The following is a 22,896-nucleotide window of genomic DNA, read 5'->3' as shown; positions in this document are numbered from 1 at the left end:
ACATTTAATTCCATCACTGAGATAGAATAAAAGAAGCATTGGGATGGAAAATTGTAGAGTAGACCATTCGTTCTAATTGGGATACACTCTCTGTAGCTTATAAACTATCAAGCCTTCCTGTCTAATGGAGTATCTTTGAATCCTACTCACCACTGAGCCATTCTCTGTTAATTACCCCTGACACCCACACACCAGTTAAGCACCAATAACAGTAATTACAGACAAAGTGAATGGACTGCAGAATATTAGTTTTGTTCGGCAGCAATTTAGACCAGCACTAGGTTTGCCATTGCACTCAGTGTTAAGAATCTTTGCATGATTTGTATTTACCCAGCCATCTCTCACATAAACAATGCCAACAAGTTACAGATCAGAAACGGCTGCTAATAAAAGCGAATATTGCGCAGTCGAACACAGCAGCTAATCACACCAGCGAGCAAATTCACCCGAGATGAACAGCACAACTGCAAAGCAGCCCTATTATAAAGTACTTCACTATAACATTTATAATGCAATTGCACTGTGGAACCCGAAGATAATAATAATATTACTAATAATATAATAATCCTCACATTTGATATAGCGCCTTATCACATCATTGAGAAGTCTCAAAGCACTTCCTTCACAGAATATACTGAAAACTGAATTGACTGGGTATTTTGTGAGCGATCCACCAATCGACTAACAACCGGGTTCCTACTTATTGCTGGGTAAACAGAGGCTTGTGGAGTAAGGAAACTTGCCAAAAGTTTCGCTCCACCCAGGAATCGAACCCAAGTGCTTTTGCTTGCGAGGCGAGTGCTCTAACCACTAAGCTACAGAACCCCGCAAACAATCACTGCATATATATGCAACCAACCCAAGTCACTGGGTGACTTTTCATGCTAAAACTAAAACAAAAAAACTTGCATTTGATATAGCGCCTTTCAATTCAGCAGTACATCTCAAAGTGCTTCCCAGGATTTACTGTGAAGTCTAGTCACTGTTCATCGGGTCACTGATAACGTTACTTCTTGCTTTGTGGGTGCACTGAAGACAGGATGTGGAGTTGGCAGTGAACCGATGAACAGGAAGTCGGCCATTTATTCCCTTAACGCGTAGTGGTGCAGCGTGGGGTCAGATTCTATGGATCAAAAACATCTCATTATAAAAGGGCTCCTCTGTACTTTAAACCTAGGGGTAAATTTGGCGGTGGAAGGGAACTTAAGACAGAAAAACACAAGAAAAAGACTCCCTAATTCTTTCAAACAGAGGATGGTCCCTTTAAATCTCCTGTATCAAAAGGCGGACGGTAACTAAATTAAATGACACAATATAAAGAAAGGCCGATGATCTGGGTTGTCTCTCACCTGGGAGGCGTACTGGACATGAGCTCAGATACTTTCTGCATGTAATCAGTGGCGAGCACCACAATTTCATCATCCTCTGAAAAAGTATCGTGAAAGATCCTCCCCAGTAGACGCTTCCAATGAGGCTGCAATGAACAACATCAGTAAATAACAATAATAATAATAATAATAAAAACCTTACCCTGCATCAAGATACCTTTTCGTGTCAAGAGGACGTATCAAAGCGTTTACCGATTAAGTGCAGTGACTGTATATTTGTAGGCAAATTGTATCTCACAAACAGCCATGAAAAGAATAAAGAATTTTATTTGGGTGATTGTTATCCATGACACTGGGAGAAACTCCCTTCTGCTTTCAAATAGCGCCGCAAGATCTTTAACGTCCACCTGAACAGGCAGATCGTCTCAACCAAAGGACGGCACCACCGAGTAGCACTCAATACCTTTCACTGTAAAAGATTGGAGTCAGGACGACTGGAAACACACCAACGTGTACTCACGGTTGGGGCAATGCGCTGTAACTCTCTCAAGGTGATCTTGTTGTACATTGTGTTGATGTCCCTCCTCAGAGAATCCGACTCGGAAATCGTGATCTTTGGATGGTTTTCAGAAACGTAGATATGGCAAAAAAAAGAGACAATTTACCAGGTTGCTCAACAACAACTTGCATTTATATAGCGGCCCTCGCACAGAGTAGCGTCCCAGAGTGCTTGACAGTGGCGGAGCACAATGCCGAGCCGAGGGGAGGTGACTGTGGGCACGGTCGAATAGTGTGACCTGAAAGATGAGGAAAGAAGGGGCAAGGCGGAGGGATAGAGAAAGAGTGTTCCAGAATTGCTCATTTGGAAAGCACAAATAATGATCATTAGGTGGCATTATTTGTCTTTGTTGGGAACACTCAACTCTCATCCACTGTGTTAGGCCACCACACTCTTAGGTCTATCGAGAATGGATAATGCAAGCTCAATATACAATCTCTTAATACAATCAATTCACTTTACAGTAAATTCTGTGAAGCGCATTGAGACGTCTCAACCATGTGGTAAAGGCGCTATATCAAATGCAAGGATTTTTATTATTATTATTATTATCGCCTCGCAGAAACATCTCAAAGTGCTTCTCTGTTTAGAGTTGCCAAGTCCCTTACATCCATATTACCTCTTGGCCAGAAATAGTATGTGGCACAGGGAATCCGAAGAATCAGTGAACAGAATGGGTGTAAGTAAAATACTTCAACGAGAGCGAGCGGTTAGGAGGTTTGTAAGACCATTTCACATCGGTTCAAGATCACATTTTTCTCCCATCTCAGATGGGGAGAGAAGGGGAGGAAATAAATTGTGGACCTGAGTGCCACTGCTCTGATATTGTACATTGCTACACTGACAGTGCACTGAGCTGAGAGACCCTTTGACAGATGATGTTGGGTGTCTTGGAACTCTTATCATCATCCATCCTGATCTTGTTTTCTACTGAACGGTGTCGATATTCTCGAGGCTAATCATTGATCGATTGGCTTCCTCCCCCAAGCGATCCCTGATTTCGAATTCATGAACCAGATTTGAAATTGCCAAATGAAATGGGGGCAAATGGTGTAACACGACCACCCCCTCCATCTCCCCAAAACACCAATCTTTACACCAACTTCACTGATCGTTGGGGCTAGCACATTTTAATTACCTTCTAAGTCCTTACTTTTTCCTACGTCTTTAACCTTCTAACTCCATATAGACCTGTCTGCTCCATTCCCTCAGGAGGCTCTGGCCTGCTCCATGTCTCCACCCAGCCCGCCCCACCATCAGCGGGCGGGCCTTCAGCCTCTCTGCCCCCACCCTTTGGAACTCCAGCCCACAGTCCCTTTGACTTGCCCCTTCACTTGCCTCCCTCAACGCCCATCTCAAGACCCTCCTCTTTGACCTTCTACCCCCACTCTTCCTGCCCTCCACCTCTTCTGATCCCAACCCCCAGCTCAGGTTGTTGTTGTTGTTGTTGTAAAACCCTGACTGTCAAGAGCCTTGGAATGTTCTCCTGACGTGAAAGGAGATATACAAATGTAAGTTGTTGTACTTCTTACATTTTACTGATAAATCTAGCCAACCTAATACAGTTTTGGTCTACCTTTATGATAATTTCACTTGGATCGAAAGTAGCTTCAGTGGTGATAAATCATCCTATTGCAATAACTTCACATCCTAGGACACTCGAAGGACATTCACTGAAGTCTGTGATACACCAAGCATCATAACTCTGAACAATTTTTTTATCTAGGTTTCTTTTGTAGTATTCCATAAGTCTTTATTATGAACGACAATTATGACTGTAATGAAACTGCAAAAACACGAATAAATTTTGAATTGATTCGCATCAAAACTTTATAATAATCGGTGTACAATTTACTGCTTTACTTACATTTGCTAGTTGGGTCTCTAATTGTAATATTTCTTCGGTCTTCTGTTTGGCATCATCTGCACCAAGGAGACTTACCAATTTTTCAATCAGGGTTTTGTAAACTGCCAAAATCTGTCCGACAAAAACATTGGGGGAAGAGGGCGAAAATAAATGGATAGCTTTCATACACAAAAGGATATCTCAAAGCGCTTCGCAAAGCCAGGTGAATTACAAAATACACATTTATTTTACGTCGCCAAACATGGTAGCTAATTTGGGTCAGGCAAGTCCCACAAACAACAGTCTCGGCTAACACTCAGCACAGTGCTGGGTGGTGTGCCACAATTGTTGGAGGTGCCGTTCTTCTGATGAGACTTTAAGCCAAAGTCTGTGCCTGTTAAGGTGCATGTTAAACATCCCGTGGCACTATTCAAAGAGTGACGGAGGATAGAATATTTAGTCCACCTGATTCTCAGGAACCTTCATGTCTGTTTGTATGACGCCACTGTGCGCAAAATTAGTTACTGCATTCGCCTACAAAATAAACAGTCACTGCACTTCACAGCAAAGTGCTGTGAAGCCTTTTGAGAAGTCTGGACGACATACTAAGGCGCCCTGTCAAATGCAAAGTTTGCCAGATAGCGATGGCAATTGAACTACACGGTTTTAGCTGGTTAGACTCCAGCAGTTACCCCAACGCACACTCTGGGGTCCAGAAGCCTTGGCTCTTGCCAACCTGCGCCTAATACTTTCCAGAAGTAGTTAAGCGGGATGTGTCCCTCCAGGGAGAATGCATTCCATTCCAACAATCTATCTCTGGAAATCCCAAGGGTAGATGGGATGCATGGAAATCTTAACTTGGTTTGGATACTCTTAATGGATCCTGGTGATGGGTTTCCCCATGTGTCAGACACCACAAAAAAAATCGAATGCAAGAATTCTTAATTTAATAACTTTGAAGGCTAATAGTTCCAGGTTTATTGAGGGTATTTATTGACTTTTTGGGGGCCAATTTGTGGAGCTTTCCTTCCTGGGCAGAAATAATTCAGAGCAGGAGTAAATCTAGTACCCCAAAGGTAGAAAGGTCACATCACGCCTGAAGCTAATAGTAGACATAAATATGAAGACATGACTCGTTTTACTACGTTATTCACAATGCTCTCAATTCATAATTATTTTCTGAAGAATTCTGAAGAACTCTACTCTGCTTCTGTGCAAAAATTTCTTTCTATATCCACTTTATCTATTCCCTCCATTATTGAAACACTTAAGTTACATCCTTAATAGCTTTTCACTTCCTTAGATGCATTTTATAACTCAACGGGATGAAACCTCTAGTGAACTTTGTTGCCCTTGTCTAATCCCTTGCTAGAGCCACTAAATTATATACCAAGTGCAATTGATTGCAACCAGAACAATACAGCAATATGAGATCCAATACTTGGTAAAAATACAGTGTGACTTTCTTGGTCGGGGCTGTGTGTATATATATATATATGTAATATATATATACACAGTATATACGTGGTGTGCTGCAACTTACTGGTTAGAGTACTCGCCTCGCAAGCGAGAGGACTTGGGTTCGATTCCCAGGCAGGGTGAAACGGTGGGCAAGTTTCCTTACTCCACACACCTGTTTACCTAGCAGTACATAGGAACCCGGTTATTAGTGGATTGGCGGATCGCTTTTCCGGAGATAATGACCATTCAAAAAAAAAAAAAAAATTTGCTCACTCAATCTACGACTGTTTGTGGGACACTGCTGTGCGCAATTGGCTGCGCATATCGCCCACAAAATATACAGTCAATTCACTTTACAGTATATTCTGTGAAACGCTTTGAGACGTTTCGAAGACGTGATCAGGCGCTATATCAAATGCAAGGATTATTATTATTGTAACAGTGCTCCAATTTTCACTTGCATTGTTTAGCAAAGGTTAATGTTTAAAAATGTATCCTGAGCCCCTTATTTAACACCGGGCCTTCATTTTGTAACAGCCTTTCAAATCGATATCAGTCATCTTACATTTCCCCAAATTAAAAGCCATTTGTTTCCTGGAAGACTCAGGTCCCAGCTCTGACCTCTGGGGGGTGCTCTGCTGCCCACAGCTATCCAATTGGACTTACTGCCATTGATCACACCCTTCGTGTTTCCTAGTATACAGCCAATTTACAACATCCTCTTTTATCCCCTGAGCTTTCACTATAGTTGCAATTACATTCAGAGGCACCTTATTGAATGCTTTCCAAAAGTCAATAACTAACATCCACCACACTCCCCTGCTCCACCAACTGTATATCGTTCCAACTTCTCTCAATTCAGCATTTGACTGTACCGTATAATAGGTGAGTTTTTAATTGCAACTCTTAAATTAGACTGTACAGTATTTGGTGGGATTATACAGGTTATTGGATATTTTAGTGTACCAAATACAATCTATTGCTTCCTTTGCAAATGGTTAAGAACTGAAAAATCAACATTGATGAATAACACACACGGAATCGGTACGGGGTTGACAGCCTTTGAGTTCTGCCTTTGAGTTCTACGGAGATAACCAAAATCTATTGCAATGGGGAAAAAGACTGTGGATAAATTGCCTAAGCAGCAGTTTATTAACAAAACCCTTTGTTAAAGTGAGTAACATGCCGTAGTTAGAACAACACACAACAGATCTGAGATGCAGCCTTGCACGACGTGAATGCCATTTAGTTCTCGGTCTGATCGTAGATTAATTCCTTCATTGGTTGATCGCTTTCCGAGGTTAATAACCCCTCAAAAAAAAGAGTTGCTCAATCCACATAGTGGGGCACTGCAGTGCACAATTCGCTGCTGTGTTTCGCCCACAAAATACACATTCAATCCACTTCACAATATATTCTGTGACGCGCTTTGAGGCGTCTCAACAACGTGATAAGGCGGTATATCAAATGCAAGGGATACTTTTATTATTATTATTTGACATTTGGATTCTGAGATATAAAGGGATATTGTGGCTACATTTTCAGCCTGTGTTGTGTCCAAGCAAGGTTGGAGGAAGCAGTTACTGAGCTTTTTACATTAGGATAGAAATGGTCTTTTTGAAAAAAAGATTCATAGCTTTGGGGAAAGCAGCCAGCGGACCAAACAAATCAAATCAAATGGGATTTAGTTCTTCATCACTCCGAGGGGTATGGTAGCGTTGAGATTTAGTGTCAATTATTTTTAATACTGCTATGATCAAGTTTAATTCATGTAACGTCACAGCATCTCATAGTAATTGCTGTCTGGTGCAGCTGCTCTATGTCTGTGTAATTCTTGCACACAGAAAAGTCCCACAAATAGTCATGTCATGAAGGCAAGCGATAATTAATCGGTGGGGGTGCGGAGGGATTGTTGGCTAGGTCACTAGGAGAAACTCTCTTCTCTTTTCAAATAGTCACCTTAACAGGCAAAGAGGACCTTGGTTTGATGCCTGATCCCACCTACAACATGTTTGCCAACTGCAGTGCCCCCCCATCATTGCCATGGTACATCAGCCTAGACGGTGAACTCAAAGTTCCCATATGAACCCACAAGCTTCTTACACAGAGGATGAATGCTGACGACTGAGCCAAGCTCACTGAAGCAATACTCAAACTCATTCTAATTGAGTTGGGATCTTTCTCACCTATTAACCCCAAGGATAGAAAGGGAGGAAGATGATTTATGTAGGAAATATCACAGAATGTTTATGAAATACATATTTTCCTTTTGTTGCATCTCAGTAGCGTGTACATCGAAAGGATTCAAAGCCCTTCAGAGTGAATACCGTAGTGTAGTGACTGTTTTTCTAAGCAAACAAGACAACAACAACATGCATTTATATAGCGCTCTTCATGCCGGGTGGCATCTCAGAGCGCTTAACAATGGCGGAGCCCGATGCCGAGCCAGGGGGAGGGGGAAGGTGACCGTAGCTCCGGTTGAAGAGGAAGGTCCTCAGGCGCAACCTGAGGATGGGGAAAGAGGGGGCGAGGGGATGGGATTGAGGGAGGGCGATCCATAACTTCGAGGCATAATGCCTGAAGGCACGGCCACCGATGGTGGAGCGGAAGATTCGAGGAACGTGAAAGCGGCCGGAGCCAGTAGAGTGGAGGCAGCGAGGAGACGGGAAGTTGGAGAAATAGGGGGGTGTCAAGGAATGGAGGGATTTAAACACAAGAGTGAGGATCTTGAAGTTGACCGCTTTGTGGCAGGGAGCCAGTGGAATTTGGCAAAGACTGGGGTAATCGGGGTACGGACTTTGATGTGGGTGAGAATGCAGGCGGCGGAGTTTTAGGTGAGTTGAATTTTGTGACTAGTGAAGGAAACAGCCGTTTTGCGCAGGGTAAAGTCCCACCAAAAAGCTGTGAAGAAACCAGCCGGTTTATTGGAAGGTGTATTGGCCTGGACACCAAAAGAAACTCCCTCTCTCTTTTTTTGAATAGTGCCATGAGATTGTTAACGTCCACCGGAAGAAAAAAAGCTAATTTGTTAACAATTCCATTAAACTTGAATCAATGAATAATAAACCTATGTGCAAAATAATAATAAGTCTTTCTGCAAAATAAACATCTTCAATTTCTTTATAAAATAGTCATTAGAAGCAAATGTAATATTGTTACGTTTGAAAAGCTTACATTGTTTGAAGCTAGGTTTTTTTCTCCCCTTTTAAATCTACTTATAGAATCATAGAACCTTACAGCACAGAAGGAGGCCATTCGGCCCATCTTGTCTGTGTCGATATTTGAAAGAGCTACCCAATTAGTCCCACTCCCCCGCTCTTTCCCCAGAACCTTGCAATTTTTTTCCTTTTCAAGTATATATCCAATTCCCGTTTGAAAGTTATCATTGAATCTGCTTCCACCAGCCTTTCATGCAGTGCATTCCAGACCATAACAACTTAACAACTCTCTGTGTGAAAACACTTCTCATCTTCCCTCTGGTTCTTTTGTCCAATTATCTTAAATCTCAGGTTACCAACCCACCCGCCAGTGGCAACAACATCCCCTTATTAACTCTCATAATTTTGAACAGCTTCATTAAATCTCCCCTTAACTTAAAAGCTCTACAGTTTTTTTTTACCTTTTCACTTTCTTCATCTTGCCCAAGGTAGAGTGATCGTTCAGGGAGTGTGAGTCCATCTTGATCAATCTGCGAGAGAGTTGCGAATGCATTATTGACATGAGTTTTTCACACTGAGCCATTCATCTCCATGTTAATTACATCTTTTACTCCAACAAGATGCACGAGGCTGTGGTTCATAATTTTTCTGCTGTTCTTTGAATTGAATGCTCCATCACTTACACGTTTGAATTATTGCATGTGAATATTTATGAGGCCGGCAATGAGTTTGATCCACAATTCTATAGTTTTAATTCTATAAATTCAACCGATACAATGCCAAAAATTGCCTAGTTACGATCGCTGTTGGCCTGAAAAAGTGGAAATTCTCAAAAACAAAAAAGAGAAAGACTTTGGTTTTACAGAATGAAGATTAAAAACGTGACCAGGTGTACTATTTCACGAGAGAAATGATTATTTGTCAACAACTTGTTGGACTCTTACAAAGAACCGTTGCCTAAATCACATCTTATCTCATAATAATAATCCTCGCATTTGAGAAAGCACCTTTCACCTCAGGGTGACGTATCAAAGCACTTCACAGCGAGTAAAGTGTAGTGGCTGTGTGTTTTATAGACAAATGTGACAGCCAATTTGCACAATATCCTCCAAACAGCCAGAGGATTCTTGACCAGGAACCGGGAGAAACTCCCTTCTCTTTTCAAATAGAGTCGCGGGATTTTTAACATCCACCTGAACAGGCAGACAGGTCCTTGTTTTAACGTCTCATCCGAAGGACACTCCAGCATGGAGTCTTATCTTAGACTATGTGATTCCAAGTCCCGACATGGGGCTTGAACCCACAGCCATCTGACCCAGAGGCGAGAATGTGACTGACTGAGCCAAGCTGACACCTGAAAGAAAAGTTTCTAAGGTTAAAATAAGACTATATATTTCGAAATAAATGTTAAATAGCGTGGCCAATGGGATGTCAGGAGTTTGAAGTATTACTTCTGTCTAGCCACAGCGTTAATGTAGATATGCTATAATACAAATGATTAATCTCTCACTGAGAAAAGAAACTGCTTAAATTATGTTTGCATTAGAGGAAGCGAGATTTTAAAACGCCTTCCCTTTGACAAAAGGCTAATTTGAAATTGCTTTTGTTTTAGAAGGCACAAGAGGTAAAGCAGTATTATACTGAGGTTACGAATAAAGCCAATTTTAATCCAACATTGTTTGTGGCACTCTACTGTGTGAAATTGGCTGCTGCGTTTTGCCCACAAAATACACGGTCAATCTACTTCATAGTATATTCTGTGAAGCGATTTGAGGCGTCTCAACGACGTAATAAAGACGCTATATCAAATGCAAGGATTATTATTATTATTTGGAGGGAGGCTGTAGATACAATATTGTGCGGTGGGGTGGGGAAAAGAAATTCCACTTTGGTCTAAACTTTTTATCCGAGCACGAAATAATAATCCTTTCATTTAGTAATAATAATCCTTGCATTTGACATAGCACCTTATCACATCTTCGAAACATCTCAAGGAGCTTCACAGTGTATGCTGTAAAGTGAATTGACCGTATATTTTGTGGGCAAAAATATACAGTAGATTTGGTACTGCATAATGCCTTATCACGCTGGAAGGCACAGAGTTGGGAAGAGGCAAGGTTTGGTGGGCCCTCGAGGATGGGCTAAAACTACATAGCTTTCCATTGAGAGCGCTGTCTGGCAAGTTTTCCCTCAGCTTATCCTGCTAGGACAAGCCTACCCATTGAGGCTCCTGCTTCCGGGGTCAACAGGAGATATGGGGGAAGGTGGGGATACAATTTGCCACTATAACTTAGATTTGAATGGTCCACGGATGGCGTGGACACTTCCCTCCCCACCCACCTTTTCCCTCCTCATCCCCCCCGTTACGTTCAAAGCAATTTCATTAATGTAGAAAGATGGCAAAAAGCATTCAATAACAGGATGGGATGTCAGGCAATATTTGATGATCTGAAGGCTAATAAACACCCGATGTGAGATTTATGAGAAAGCAGTGGACAAGAGAATGTGGAATGAGGTCAGTAAATCACCAGTTTGATTATTATCTTTGTTGAACAAAGGGCTGTGTATTACTGTGCTTACCCATGACCTTCCAGCTTCACCCCGCTTAATAAACGTGTTCCACCCTACAAAATACCGGTTGTGTTACAGAGATTGCTCTGCCTGACTCGGGGGAGAGAGGGAAGGCAGGGAGAGACAGGCTGTCACTTTCAATACCCAGTAACTCACTCTCAGTTTCCTCCCAAGATCAGAGCCTCTCGCAGGAAGAAAAGATGTAAGCAAAGATTATAACTCTCGTCCCTTCCTAATATCCCTCGATACCACATAGTTTTTCACTGCCATAAAAAAAATAGAGGTCAAGGGCACAAAACGATACGTTTGCCAGATGGACGCAGTTGATAGATTAACGACACGAACGTACATTTAACACAGCACCTTTCATGTCGGGAGGTGCTTAACAATCCCAGCACGGCACCCGAGCTCAGGGTGGAAGCGGAGGTCGGTAGAGAGGGGAAAGATGGCCAGAAGAGCGGTTAAAGTGGTAAGTCTTGAGGCAGACCTTGAACGAGAGAGGGAGTCAGAGGAACACTCCCCCCCCCACACAATTTCTTTAATTACGCATTGACCTTCAGGTTAGATTTGATTATTTACAACACCCCAATGCTATACAAGGTGCCATTCACAAGCAAATTAAATCTAAGTGGAACCAATGGATCTAAAGTTTCCTGTGGTTGTAGTTGTACAGTAATCCCTTTTTCTCGCAGGGCGCACAGAAATTTCTAGATCCGACCATCTCGATCGAAACACAATTTTCATTCCCTTTGTTTTCTTTGTAGGAAAGACTTCCATTGTGAATGGTTCAATGTATCTAAAGAGGACAGAGCACCGAGCATTACCGGGTGAACTCCAACCAATCGGACAAGTGCAATCAGCAGTCCTCTAGTTTGTATTAAATATAATAACCTTTGCATTTGATATAGCCCCTTATCACCTCTTCGTGACGTCTCAAAGCGCTTCATAGAATATACTGTGAAGTGAATTGACTGTATATTTTGTAGGCGAAACACAGCAGCCAATCGTGCACAGCAGCGTCCCACAAACAATCGTGGATTGAAGTGATCCAGTCTATTATTATTATTTTTTTTGAAGGAATTATTATCCTCGGAAAAGTGATTCGCCAATCAACTAACAACCGGTTCCTATTTACTGCAGGATAAACAGAGGCGTGTGGAGTAAGGAAACTTGCCCAACATTTCACCCTGATGGGAATCAAACCCAGATCTCTGGCTTGCGAGCCAAGTGCTCTAACCAGTGAGCTACAGGACTCCATATTAAGTCTGATTTCAGTTTGCTGTGTGAAAAGTTAATGTTATGGAATGATAACAAATAATAACCATCATCCTTGCATTTGATATAGCGCCTTGTCACACCTTTGAATGCCTCCGAGTGCGGTTTACTGTAAACAACAATAACAAATTACATTTGTGTAACGCCTTTCACGTCAGGAGGATATACAAGGCGGTGGACATTCAGGGATCTGTACCCGAGCTGGTGGTTGGGATCAGGAGAGGTGGAGGGCGGGGAGGGTAGGTGTAGGTAGTAAAGTGCGACAACTGTGCATTTTTTTTTAAGAGACAGAGAAGGGAATGTCACTGACCATGTATGCCCATGGAATCACAAGGAGGAGAAACCAGGGAGAGGGGAACAGTTTGTCACGGCGGCTAATTCGGTGACACTCCATCCCGCGTATTCAACCACAGCAGCAACTAATTACATTTGTTTCGTACCTTTCACATCGGGGAAAAAAGGAGACAGTTGTCTCTCTCTCTCTCTGTCTCTCACTCCTGGGGTCCTGGTCAACAATCCTCCAAATAAAATCAGACACTCAGTCCACAACCTTTTGGTGGGACAGTACTGTGCGCAATCGTGCTGCTGCCCGCAAAACACACAGTCACTACACTCTACACTATAACACCGTAAAGCGCACGGAGACGTTATAAGGCATGATATCAAATGCAAGGATTATTATTCATGCTGAGTATTATTAATAATAATAATAACTACTTATTATTACGACCAGACTTACCCTGATCACGTTGCGGGAAGAGTTCTTGTCATCCACGTTGATATTGAGCGTGAAGAAGGCCGCCGCGCTGTAGACACCTTGAGCTTTGTACAAGAGTTCATCCAAACTCCAGCGGGACCTTTTGAGGTTGACCAGGAGGTCCCAGCCCCCGCAGTCCTGGATGATGTCCAGCATCGGCTGTGCCCCTCGCCTCTCGATCTCCTCCAGGTCCATGCAGGACCTGTAGAAGTCCTTGACCTTCCTCTCGGCCGACCACCGGGACCGTCTCCTGATGGGTTTCTGCAGGAGCCTCTCCAGCTTGGCTTGGTTCTGCTGGGCGATGGCGCTGACAGTGCCATAGCTCAGCTTGTCCTCGGGGATCCCATGCCTCCTTAGCCAACCCCCGCACGAGAAGGTGTAGAAGTCGGTGCACGGGTCCACGGTGGAGTCGATGTTGCTGGCCACCAGCTTGGCTGCCTTGTTGGAAGCTCCTCGGTTGCGGTTGCACTGCTCCCGACAGCGGTTGTGGTCCTGCTCAGACACCAGGTACTTGAGTAACAATGTCCCGGCCAGGATGACGCACAGTCCAGTGGCGAACACCAGCCCAGAGAACAGGCAGATCTCCTTCTTGCTCCACCTGTTAGCCTTGTCCTTGCCAGCCTTGCCCGAGCCCCTCTCCTGCTTCTGAGAGCCCACGTGGAGACTCAGGCCGTTGTGCAGTGTGCCCGAGCTGAATCTGTTCACGTATTTAACTTCCTGAAACTCATCGTAGTGAGCTGTCAGGGAGTAAGTCTTCTCCATGTCCATCTTAGGGCACTGCATTCATAGCGAGAGAGAGAGAAGAGTTCAGTTGTTATTTTTTATATATGTATAACATAAACCCTTCCCATCGCTTCTGCCTCCACTGTGTGGATCTTGCAAAAGTGCCGAGGGTTTCAAGTGGAGGAGGTTTTTGATTCAATCCAGGTAGCAATCTGAACTGCAAATCAGCCACCTACCACTCACAGCTCTCTATGTCTCTCTCTTGAGCTTTCTCTCTCTCTCTCTCTCTCTCAGTCTCTGTTTCTCTCTTGATTTCCCCCTCTCTCTTTCTCTCTCAGTCTCTGTCTCTATCTGGAGCTCTCTGTCTGTCTCTCTCTATCTGGAGCTCTGTCTGTCTTTCTCTCTCTCTGGAGCTCTCGACCTCTCTGTGGAGTTCTCTCTGGAACTCGGTCTCTCTTTCTCTCTCTCTGAGTCTCTCTCTCTCTTTCTCTCAGTGCTGATCTGAATGACTGACAGCCCCTCTGCCGCTCCTACACAAGCTGCTTTCATCTGGACTGTAACAACCTTATAATAATCATATATAATAATCCTTGCACTTGATATTGCACCTCAATTCATCTAAACTCCTGGGTGGTAAAAACTGCTAAATACAAAGAGTACAATGCACATACACAATATCATTACAGCTACATTAAACTACAATTGCCACAAAAGTTCAACGCCACTAGCAAACATACAACATACGACAAACAGCAACAAACATAATATATTTATATTTCAATATATTTATCATTTATTAGTATTATTTTGCATTAACATTAACGTCTTTCACATCGAGATATTGAGTTTGTAATTATTACACCACTGTACATCACCTTTTTTTCTTAAAAAGTTGTGGATTTTGCTTATAATTTCTTATTTTTAAGAAGAGAACCAATAGCAGGGATGATGGCGTACGAGTTTTAGACACATGCACGAGGACTGAAAACGTACTTACAAATTTTTGCCTTCCCCCCTTTCACCTCAAAAGAAAAGATCAGAGTAACGAGATTGAGAAGACGAGTGAGAATCAGTCTTCAAACTAACCTGTGTCAGACTTTGTACGGTTCAAGCAATGTAGACCCCACGGTGAGGGTTTCACAGTTAATATCAGCTGCACACCTGGACTGTGATCTACCAGAAATGTTCAGCGAATGTCCAAGTGTACTCTATGCTAACTCAGAGAGCCAGTACAACCCACTGTCCATTGCAACAGCGCAGAACATTAACACTCAGCGAGCACTGCACACAGATACAATGCAGATTAAATTATAAATATTTACAAAGAGGAAACACAATGATGCAGGGTTGGCGGGGGGGTTGGGGGGTGGAACTTTACTGCTCCATTACCCCGTGTTTTAGAAATTTAGTCAAAAGTCAATCTGCAGTTGTAATTATGAAAATGGCAATGCATTATTCATAGAGCGATGATTATAGACTGTTTAATCGTTTTCTGGTTAATTGACTTTTTTTGTGATTTCAAGTAAACCATCATTAATGATCCAAACGGTTTACCATTCGTTCAGTGTAAATCTGTTCTTGAAAACAAAAGTCACATCTAGGGAAAAGTTGGGAATGCAAATAAATTACACATTAAATAAAGGCATTTAAAATCCCAACAATATCGATTTAAATTGGAGTTGAGGTACAGATCAGCCATGATCTAATTAGAATGACGGAACAGGCTCGAGGGGCTGAATGGCCTTACTCCTGTTCCTATGATCCAACAATAAGGCAACACGCAGGTGCAGCAGTTTACGGTTTTATTCGGATTTATTCTGAATCCCAAGTTGTTGTAAATTGTAATTACCGCAGTGTGACTCGCCAATCAACCCCGAGCGAGGTGTGGTTACTTCCACCAACTAATCCCAAATGATAATTAGACCAAACAAATTGGTTGCGAAATGTCGCATTTTTGGCATCCATTGCTCCGAGGTTTTTTTGTTCCTCACAAAATACACAGTCACTACACTTTACAGTATATTCTGTGAGCGCTTTGAGACGTCTCAACGATGTGATAAGGCGCTGTATCAAATGCAAGGATTATTATAATATATAATATATTATAGTAATAATAATCCTTGCATTTGATATAGCACCTTATTATGTCAATCGACTAACATCGGGTCCCTACTTACTGCGAGGTAAACAGGCGTGTGGAGTAAGGAAACTTGCCCAATATTCCACCCTGACGGGAATCGAACCCAGGTCTCTTGCTTGCAAGGCAAGTGCTCTAACCACTGAGCTGCAGGACTCCATTATTATCATCACAAAAAGGTGCTTTTTTAAAAAAAATCTGAATCTTAATGTTAATTGCATACTAAATCTATTATATATAATATACACAGAGGCTCCACATAACACAAAAAACTATGAAGACAGTGCGGAACGGAACAGTCACATTGACATGACATAAAACGAAGGATAAAAATAGGCAGCAGCCGAAAAAAAAGCTAAGAAAGATAATAATAATAATTTGATCATAAAGATTTCTCATAAGCTTTCAGCGTACACTCCCTGCAAGTGGGGGAGAAGAGGTGGGGGAGAGAGAGAGAGACATTCTGGGATGCTATACTGCTTGAGGGGCACTATATTAATATAAGTTGTTGTTCGAGAGAGTGAGAAAGACAGAGAGAGAGGGAGATTCCTCCCCTCGGTTTAAATCCGCAGCTAATGAGACTCATTGGATGACGGAGCCCCCGGACTATTGCATTTAAATTTAAAGCGTTTATAACTCAATGTTTTTCAAGAGATCAAACAGCAGGTGGCAAAGAAAAATCCCAAGCAGGCTCCTGCAGTTAACACACTGAGACAGGGAGCGGTGGGGGGGGGGGTGTGAGAGAGGATGAGAAATAAAATTCTTGCTCGTTTCTGAAGAGCTCCGCAAAGTGCTGGAAGATTTTTGAGAGACAAATGGGCCTCTGTGACTCGGTTCGAAATCTCTTTAATGGCAAAAGGCTTTTACTTTCCAAAATTATTATTTACTAACTCTAATTGAATGAAACTCAATTGCCTCGCCAAACACGTTTTGAATTGCAAATGCACTCTCTCGAGTCTCCAGGCTGGCCATTTTTCATTTAGCAGAAAGTGCCTCTGCTGTTTTGAAGTCTTGCCATAAATAATAACAGTAGCGACGGAGTCATATACTGGAGAAGGGAGAAAGAGTGGGGGAGGAGTGGGCTTTGGGTACATCCACAGGATGACTACGTGAGAGATTGCAGAGAGTTGCGTTGTAACCACAACAACTTGCATTTAAATAGCGCCCTCCACGCAGGGTAGCATTTCGGAGCGCTTAACAGTGCCCGTTCAGGTGGACATTAAAGATCCCACGGCGCTATTTGAGAAGAGAAAGGAGTTTCTGTCTCCTGGTGTGCTGGCCAACAATCCCCCAAATAAAATTGTCTCTCACTCCATGGTTGTTTGTGGGATGTTGATGCCTGCAAATTGGCTGTGGCATTTGTCTATAAAATACACAGCCACTACATTTTACAGTAAATCCTGTGAAGCGCTTTGAACACGTCACCCTGAGATGAAAGAGGATTATTACTATGAGATAAGATGTGAGATAGGCAACGGTTCTTTGTAGGAGTCCAGCAAGTTGTTGACAAATAATCATTTCTCTCGCGAAATCGTACACCTGGTCATGTTTTTAATCTTCATTATGTAAAACTGTAAAGCCTTTCCCTTTTTTTGTTTTTGAGAATATCCACTTTTTTCAGCCGAGCCAGCGATCATAACTAGGCAATTCCTGGCATTGTAATGGTTGAATTTATAGGTCGTGTCCAATTGCAGATCAAACTCATCGCCGGCCTCATAAATATTCACATGCAATAATTCAAACGTGTAAGTGATAGACACTCATAAAATAAAATTGGTCACTCATTCCTTGGCTGTTTCTGGGACATTGCTGTACAAAATTGTGCTGCTGAGTAATGCACAGTCACTTCATTTCACAGTAAATGATGTGAAGCGCTTTGAGACGTCCCTTCTGACAAGATAAGGCGCTGTACCAAACGCAAGGATTATTATTATTACAAAGAGACTTCTGAATTGGGGGGAGGGAATGGGGAAAGCGGGGGGCGGGTGGGTGGGGAGGGGGAGTATCTGTGACTGGATAAAGCTTTTAACAAAAACTTCCAAGAAAGGTTTTGTCATTTCCTGAGAGGGAAAATGTCAATGGTCTGACCCCAAGCAACAGAACATAATTCCCACAGGCATTGTAACGGAACAGCTGAATGCTCGGCTCTTATCAGAATACATTGTGGCTATTATAATAATAAGCATTAAATCTAACAGCTCATGTCCTGTTGCTGCTTGCACACATCACACTGCAGTCGCACTATCTCGGGAGCATTTGCAATTCAAGAAGAACTTAAAAAATATTCCACAAATCGCTCCTACCCCCTTTTACTCCCAGAAAATGCTGAGGAACAAATTACTCACGGAAACATATTAGATTAAATTGGAAAATGTTAAGCAATTTGGATAATTATGTATGAAGAGGGGCTGGCTTAATTGTGGATTTTCCCACCGGAGTAGAGGAGATTGAGTGGAGATATGGTAGAGGTGTTTAATATATCTGAAGGGCACCACAACCTCAATAAGAATGAACCAATTTTTAGGGAAATCCGTGATAAGGAACCAGGATTAACAGGATCGACTGTATATTTTGTGAGAGAATCACGGCAGCCAATTGCGCACAGTAGTTTCCCACACACAGTTGTGGATTGAATAATAATAAAATAATAATCTTTGCATTTGATATAGCGCTTTTCACGTCTTCTAGAATGTCTCAAAACACTTTGCAGAATATACTGTAAAATAAATTGACTGTATATTTTGTGGCCGAAACGCAGCAGCCAATTGCCACATTATTATTTTTTTGAAAGAATTATTATACCCAGAAAATAAATGGAACACAAAACAAATAAAGATTATGAAATTAAAAGCATTATAATGGATTGGCGATCTTATAGTCTTGAAGATTATAAGGGCTGCATTGACTCTTGACTGTATTTGCAGACAAACGCTTCAACCAATTTGTTCACAGCAATACCCCACAGACAGCAATAATAATAATAATCATAATAATCACCCGGCATTTCGATACAGTGCCTTATCACCTTGTTGAGACTCTCAAATCTTTACAGAATATTATAAAGTAGCTTGAATGTGTATTTTGTGGGCAAAGCATGGCAGCCAATTGTGCACAGCAGTGTCCCACAAACGTGGATTGAGTAACCAAAATTATTATTCTTTTTGGGGAGATTATTACCCACAGAAAACGATCCGCCAATCAACTAACAACCGGGTTCCTACTTACTGCTGGGTAAACAGAGGCGTGAGGAGTAAGGAAACTTGCCAATGGTTTCCTTGTAGTGAAACCTTGTAAGCAATGCAGGAAATGACCAGTTTTACCTGGGGGATTGCTGGCCAGGACACTGGGAGAGAGAATCTCCCTTCTCTATAATCCACACAGAATCTGTCAGGTCCCTGCGATGTTATTGATGCTGAAGTCAGGAGATGTTCCATCTTAGGAAGTGACATCTGAACTATTTAATCACAGTCTGCTTCGCAATCTTTCACCATGCGAAATGTGGGCAATATTTTGACTGCGTTCTGTAGAGCGCTTTCAATGTTAGGAATTTTAATAGCCAACCATTTGAGAAAGAATCGCTCGAGTAAGAGAATAGGGCATAATTGGCAAAATTGCATCCAACTCATCAAGTATTTTCTGTGTGAGAGATAATGCATTGTAAAATACAAATGACATATGTATCTGTCTTGTTCCATTCACGCAAACCCACATCATGTCTTCGAACAGGACGTACGGATGTCAGCAAATTCCATCAATCACAGCTGCACCATGAGTACTTTAACAACATTCATAAAAAAACAGATACGTAATCCATTTTTATCAATTTATTGCCTGTCTCAGCTGGAAAGGGATTGTTTCACACTGGTTTATAGGTACCGTTCGCTGACTCGAGACATCCAATGCTGTGTTTAACATTTTAAGGCAAATTCATTGCTTAAATAAAAAAAACATAACCCAATTCTCTGACCGAAATGACCAATTGTAAGTAACAATAATAATAATAATCCTTGGTATTTAATAGAGGGCCTTATCACGTCCTCGAGATGTCTCAAAGCACTTCACAGAATAGACTACTAAGTGAATTATTTTGTGGGCGAAATGTGAAGCTGCATCAGTAACATTACAGACCAGAAATGCTCTCAATGTAATTCCAGATTACGAAACTGCTACAACAGTGGTTTTAGATGATGTGATTGAATAATAATAATGATAATAATAATAATAATAATCCTTACACACCTTACACAGCCTTGTCACATCGTTGAGACGTCTTAAAGCGCTTCACAGACGGTAAAGTGAATTGTCTGTATATTTTGTGGATGAAATCTGAACAGCAGTGTCCCACAAACAGTCGTGGATTGAGTGACTACTTTTTTTAAAAAAAGGGATTATTACACCCCCCACCCCAGGAAAAGTGATCTGCCAATCGACTAACAACCGGGTTCTTACTTACTTCCAGGTAAACAGAGGCATGTGGAGCAAGATTTATAGATTTAAAAGAGGTTTAACCGAGTAGTTTCCATTTAAGCTTTGTTCTATCTTTCAGAACCAGTTTATAATTTGAACTGGAATCATCTTGCTAAAAATATCAAAAGCGTTCCAAGATTATTATTTCTCTCTCGGGGCGAAAATAATGCAACATACAGTATATTAGTTGGAAGAAACATCAAGATGCAATAGTATCAATGGCTGTTACACCAACTATAATGCAACAATTTTTGGTCTGGCACGTGCAGAAACTCATCACCGTGCTTAAGAGCCTCCAAACCAAGCTGAGAATTCCATGCATCTTGTCTACACATGGAAATCCCAGAGATAGATTGTTGGAATGGAATTATAATTCCATAACGCAACCTCAATATCAACTCTTCAATTCCCGCTTTGGCCCCAACACTAAATTCTAACCGGTGGAGTTTTTTTTTGAATAATCGAGCAATAAATAGAAAAGTGAAGCCACGCACTTGGCAACCGCTTTAAAATGGGATCCTCATGCCACGTGCAATTCTAATGGAGACATTCACAAAAGCTAAAAGCATGACAAAAAGGTCAACTCCTGAATCAGACAGGCACTTACACACAAATAACTAACCACCATTACTGAATCTCCCTTTCCCTCCCCCCCCCACCACACACACACACACACACACACACACACAGATGATTGAACCTGGCTAATTAAAATAAGTGATTTCCTCAGAGAACCAACAGGGCATCAGAGAAGCTGTCACTTATCGGATTTATTCTCAGGTAAATGATTCAGATGGTGTTTACTGCTGCTGCTAAAGTGCCTAATGCTCACTCGCTCCTTCTGTGGTGCCCGGTTCATCGGTGTGGTGTGGTGCTACTTTATAATTGCAGTCCTCTCTCGCATCAATCTAAAGCGAATTGGTCACTCAATCCACGACTGTTTGTGGAGCACTGCTGTGTATAATTGTCTGCCGTGGTTCACCCACAAAATACACAGTCAATCCGCTTTACAATATATCCTGTGAAGTGCTTTGAGATGTTTCAATGACAGTGATAAGGCACTATATCAAACGGAAGGATTATTATTAATCTAAAGGCACAATCCAAACAGTGTGTAAAAAAAACACCACCACCATCAACAACAAAATTACATTTGTAGAGCGTCTTTCACATCGGGAGGACATCCCAAGGCGCTGGACAGTCAGGGGTCAGGACCTGAGCATGGGGGAGGGGTGGGGTAAGGGTGAGGGAAGGCAGAGAGGTGAGATCAAAGGCACGGTCGAAGAGGAGGGTCTTGAGACGGGCCTTGAAGGAGGTAAGGGAGGAAGCGAGGTGAAGAGACTGTGGGATGGAGTTCCAGAGTGTGAGGGCCGAGAGGCTGAAAGCCCGGCCGCCAATGGTAGGGCGGGTCGGGAGGAAGACATCGAGCAGGCCGGAGCCCGCTGAATGGAGAAAGCGGGCAGGTTGGTAGGGAGTCAGCAGGTCAGAGAGGCCATAGATGGCCTTGAAAGTGAGGACTAGGATCTTGAATTCAATCCTCTGAGGGATGAGGAGTCAGTGGAGTTGGGCGAGGGTGGGAGTGATGGGGTCACGGAGCTGCAGAGTTTGGGATGATCTGCCGCTTGTGAAGGGACGAGTTGGGAAGGCCGATGAGGAGGGAGTTTTCATAATCGAGCCTTAATATAACGAATGCATGGGTGAGGGTTTCAGCAGCCTGAGGGGTGAGGCAGTGGCAGAGTCTGGCAATATTGTGGAAATGGTGGTAGGCAGTGCCGGTCATGGGGTGGAAGTGGGGGAGAAAGGACATTTCAGGGTCAAACAAGACACCCAGGTTCCTGACTGGCTCAGTGAGGTTGAGTGCGCAGCAATGGAGGCTGATGCTGCCAGCGCCCGATAGCAATCCTCCCATCTGTTACTAACCTATGTATTGGCACCAATGACTAGTGAGACTGGCTTAAAAGATTCGGGATAATAATTCAATAAGAAACCAGCTTTGATGGGTCGCATTTTAAATGGTCATTATAGGACCAGAAGAGACCATTCTGCCTGTTTATGGCAGATCTTTTAATCCTATTTCCCCACTTTTTCCCCATTCCCTCAGTGCGCTGACTCACACAGCATCAATCTTCCTTTTACATGTGAGTCTGTGCATTCCACATCCTCACAACTCTCTGGGTAAAAAAATATTTTCTGATAGAGTGTTCTGGCTCTATTGTTAAGATTACGCCCCATTGTTTTAGATCCTCGTCCTCTTGTCTAACTTGTCATTTCCCTTCATTATTGTAAACTTCTCAAACAAATCACTTCCTTTACCTCCTCAGCACTCAGCAACGGAACTCAAGTTAAGTGTCAGTCTGGCTCTCGCCTCCAAGTCAGAAGGTTGTGGGTTTAGGCCCCACATCAGGGAGGACTTTGAATTCATATAGTTTAGGCTGACTCTCCAATGGTGTGCTGTGTCCCATTTGTGTCTGTTCACGTGGGCGTTAAAGATTTCACGGCACTATTCAAAACGAGACATAGGTTTCTCTTGGTGTCCTGGCCAACAATCCCCTAAAAATAAAAATGGTCATTTTACTTCACCGCTGTTTGTGGGTCAATGCTCTGTGTATGGATG

The 22,896-nt window shown here is 42.5% G+C and overlaps 1 protein-coding gene across 1 annotated transcript in view; it reads right to left on the bottom strand.

The window, feature by feature from the left end:
* The window catches only part of LOC103184421 (endothelin-converting enzyme-like 1), a 37,525-nt gene extending 22,625 nt beyond the window's left edge, over window positions 1-14,900 (bottom strand). The window contains exons 1-6 of the mRNA XM_007902391.2: window positions 14,765-14,900; window positions 12,938-13,732; window positions 8,814-8,882; window positions 3,755-3,865; window positions 1,849-1,941; window positions 1,350-1,474 (exon numbers count right to left, since the gene is read on the bottom strand). Of these exons, the coding sequence (XP_007900582.1) occupies window positions 1,350-1,474; window positions 1,849-1,941; window positions 3,755-3,865; window positions 8,814-8,882; window positions 12,938-13,723 (1,184 nt within the window). The 5' untranslated portion in view covers window positions 13,724-13,732; window positions 14,765-14,900. The remainder of the gene's footprint in view (window positions 1-1,349; window positions 1,475-1,848; window positions 1,942-3,754; window positions 3,866-8,813; window positions 8,883-12,937; window positions 13,733-14,764) is intronic.
* Window positions 14,901-22,896: the final 7,996 nt, after the last annotated feature.

This window comes from Callorhinchus milii, unplaced genomic scaffold (assembly GCF_018977255.1).
Source record: "Callorhinchus milii isolate IMCB2004 unplaced genomic scaffold, IMCB_Cmil_1.0 Scaffold11, whole genome shotgun sequence".
Taxonomy (NCBI): Eukaryota; Metazoa; Chordata; class Chondrichthyes; order Chimaeriformes; family Callorhinchidae; genus Callorhinchus; species Callorhinchus milii.
Note: the sequence above shows the minus strand (reverse complement) of the source record. Positions and strands in the feature narration are given on the sequence as shown.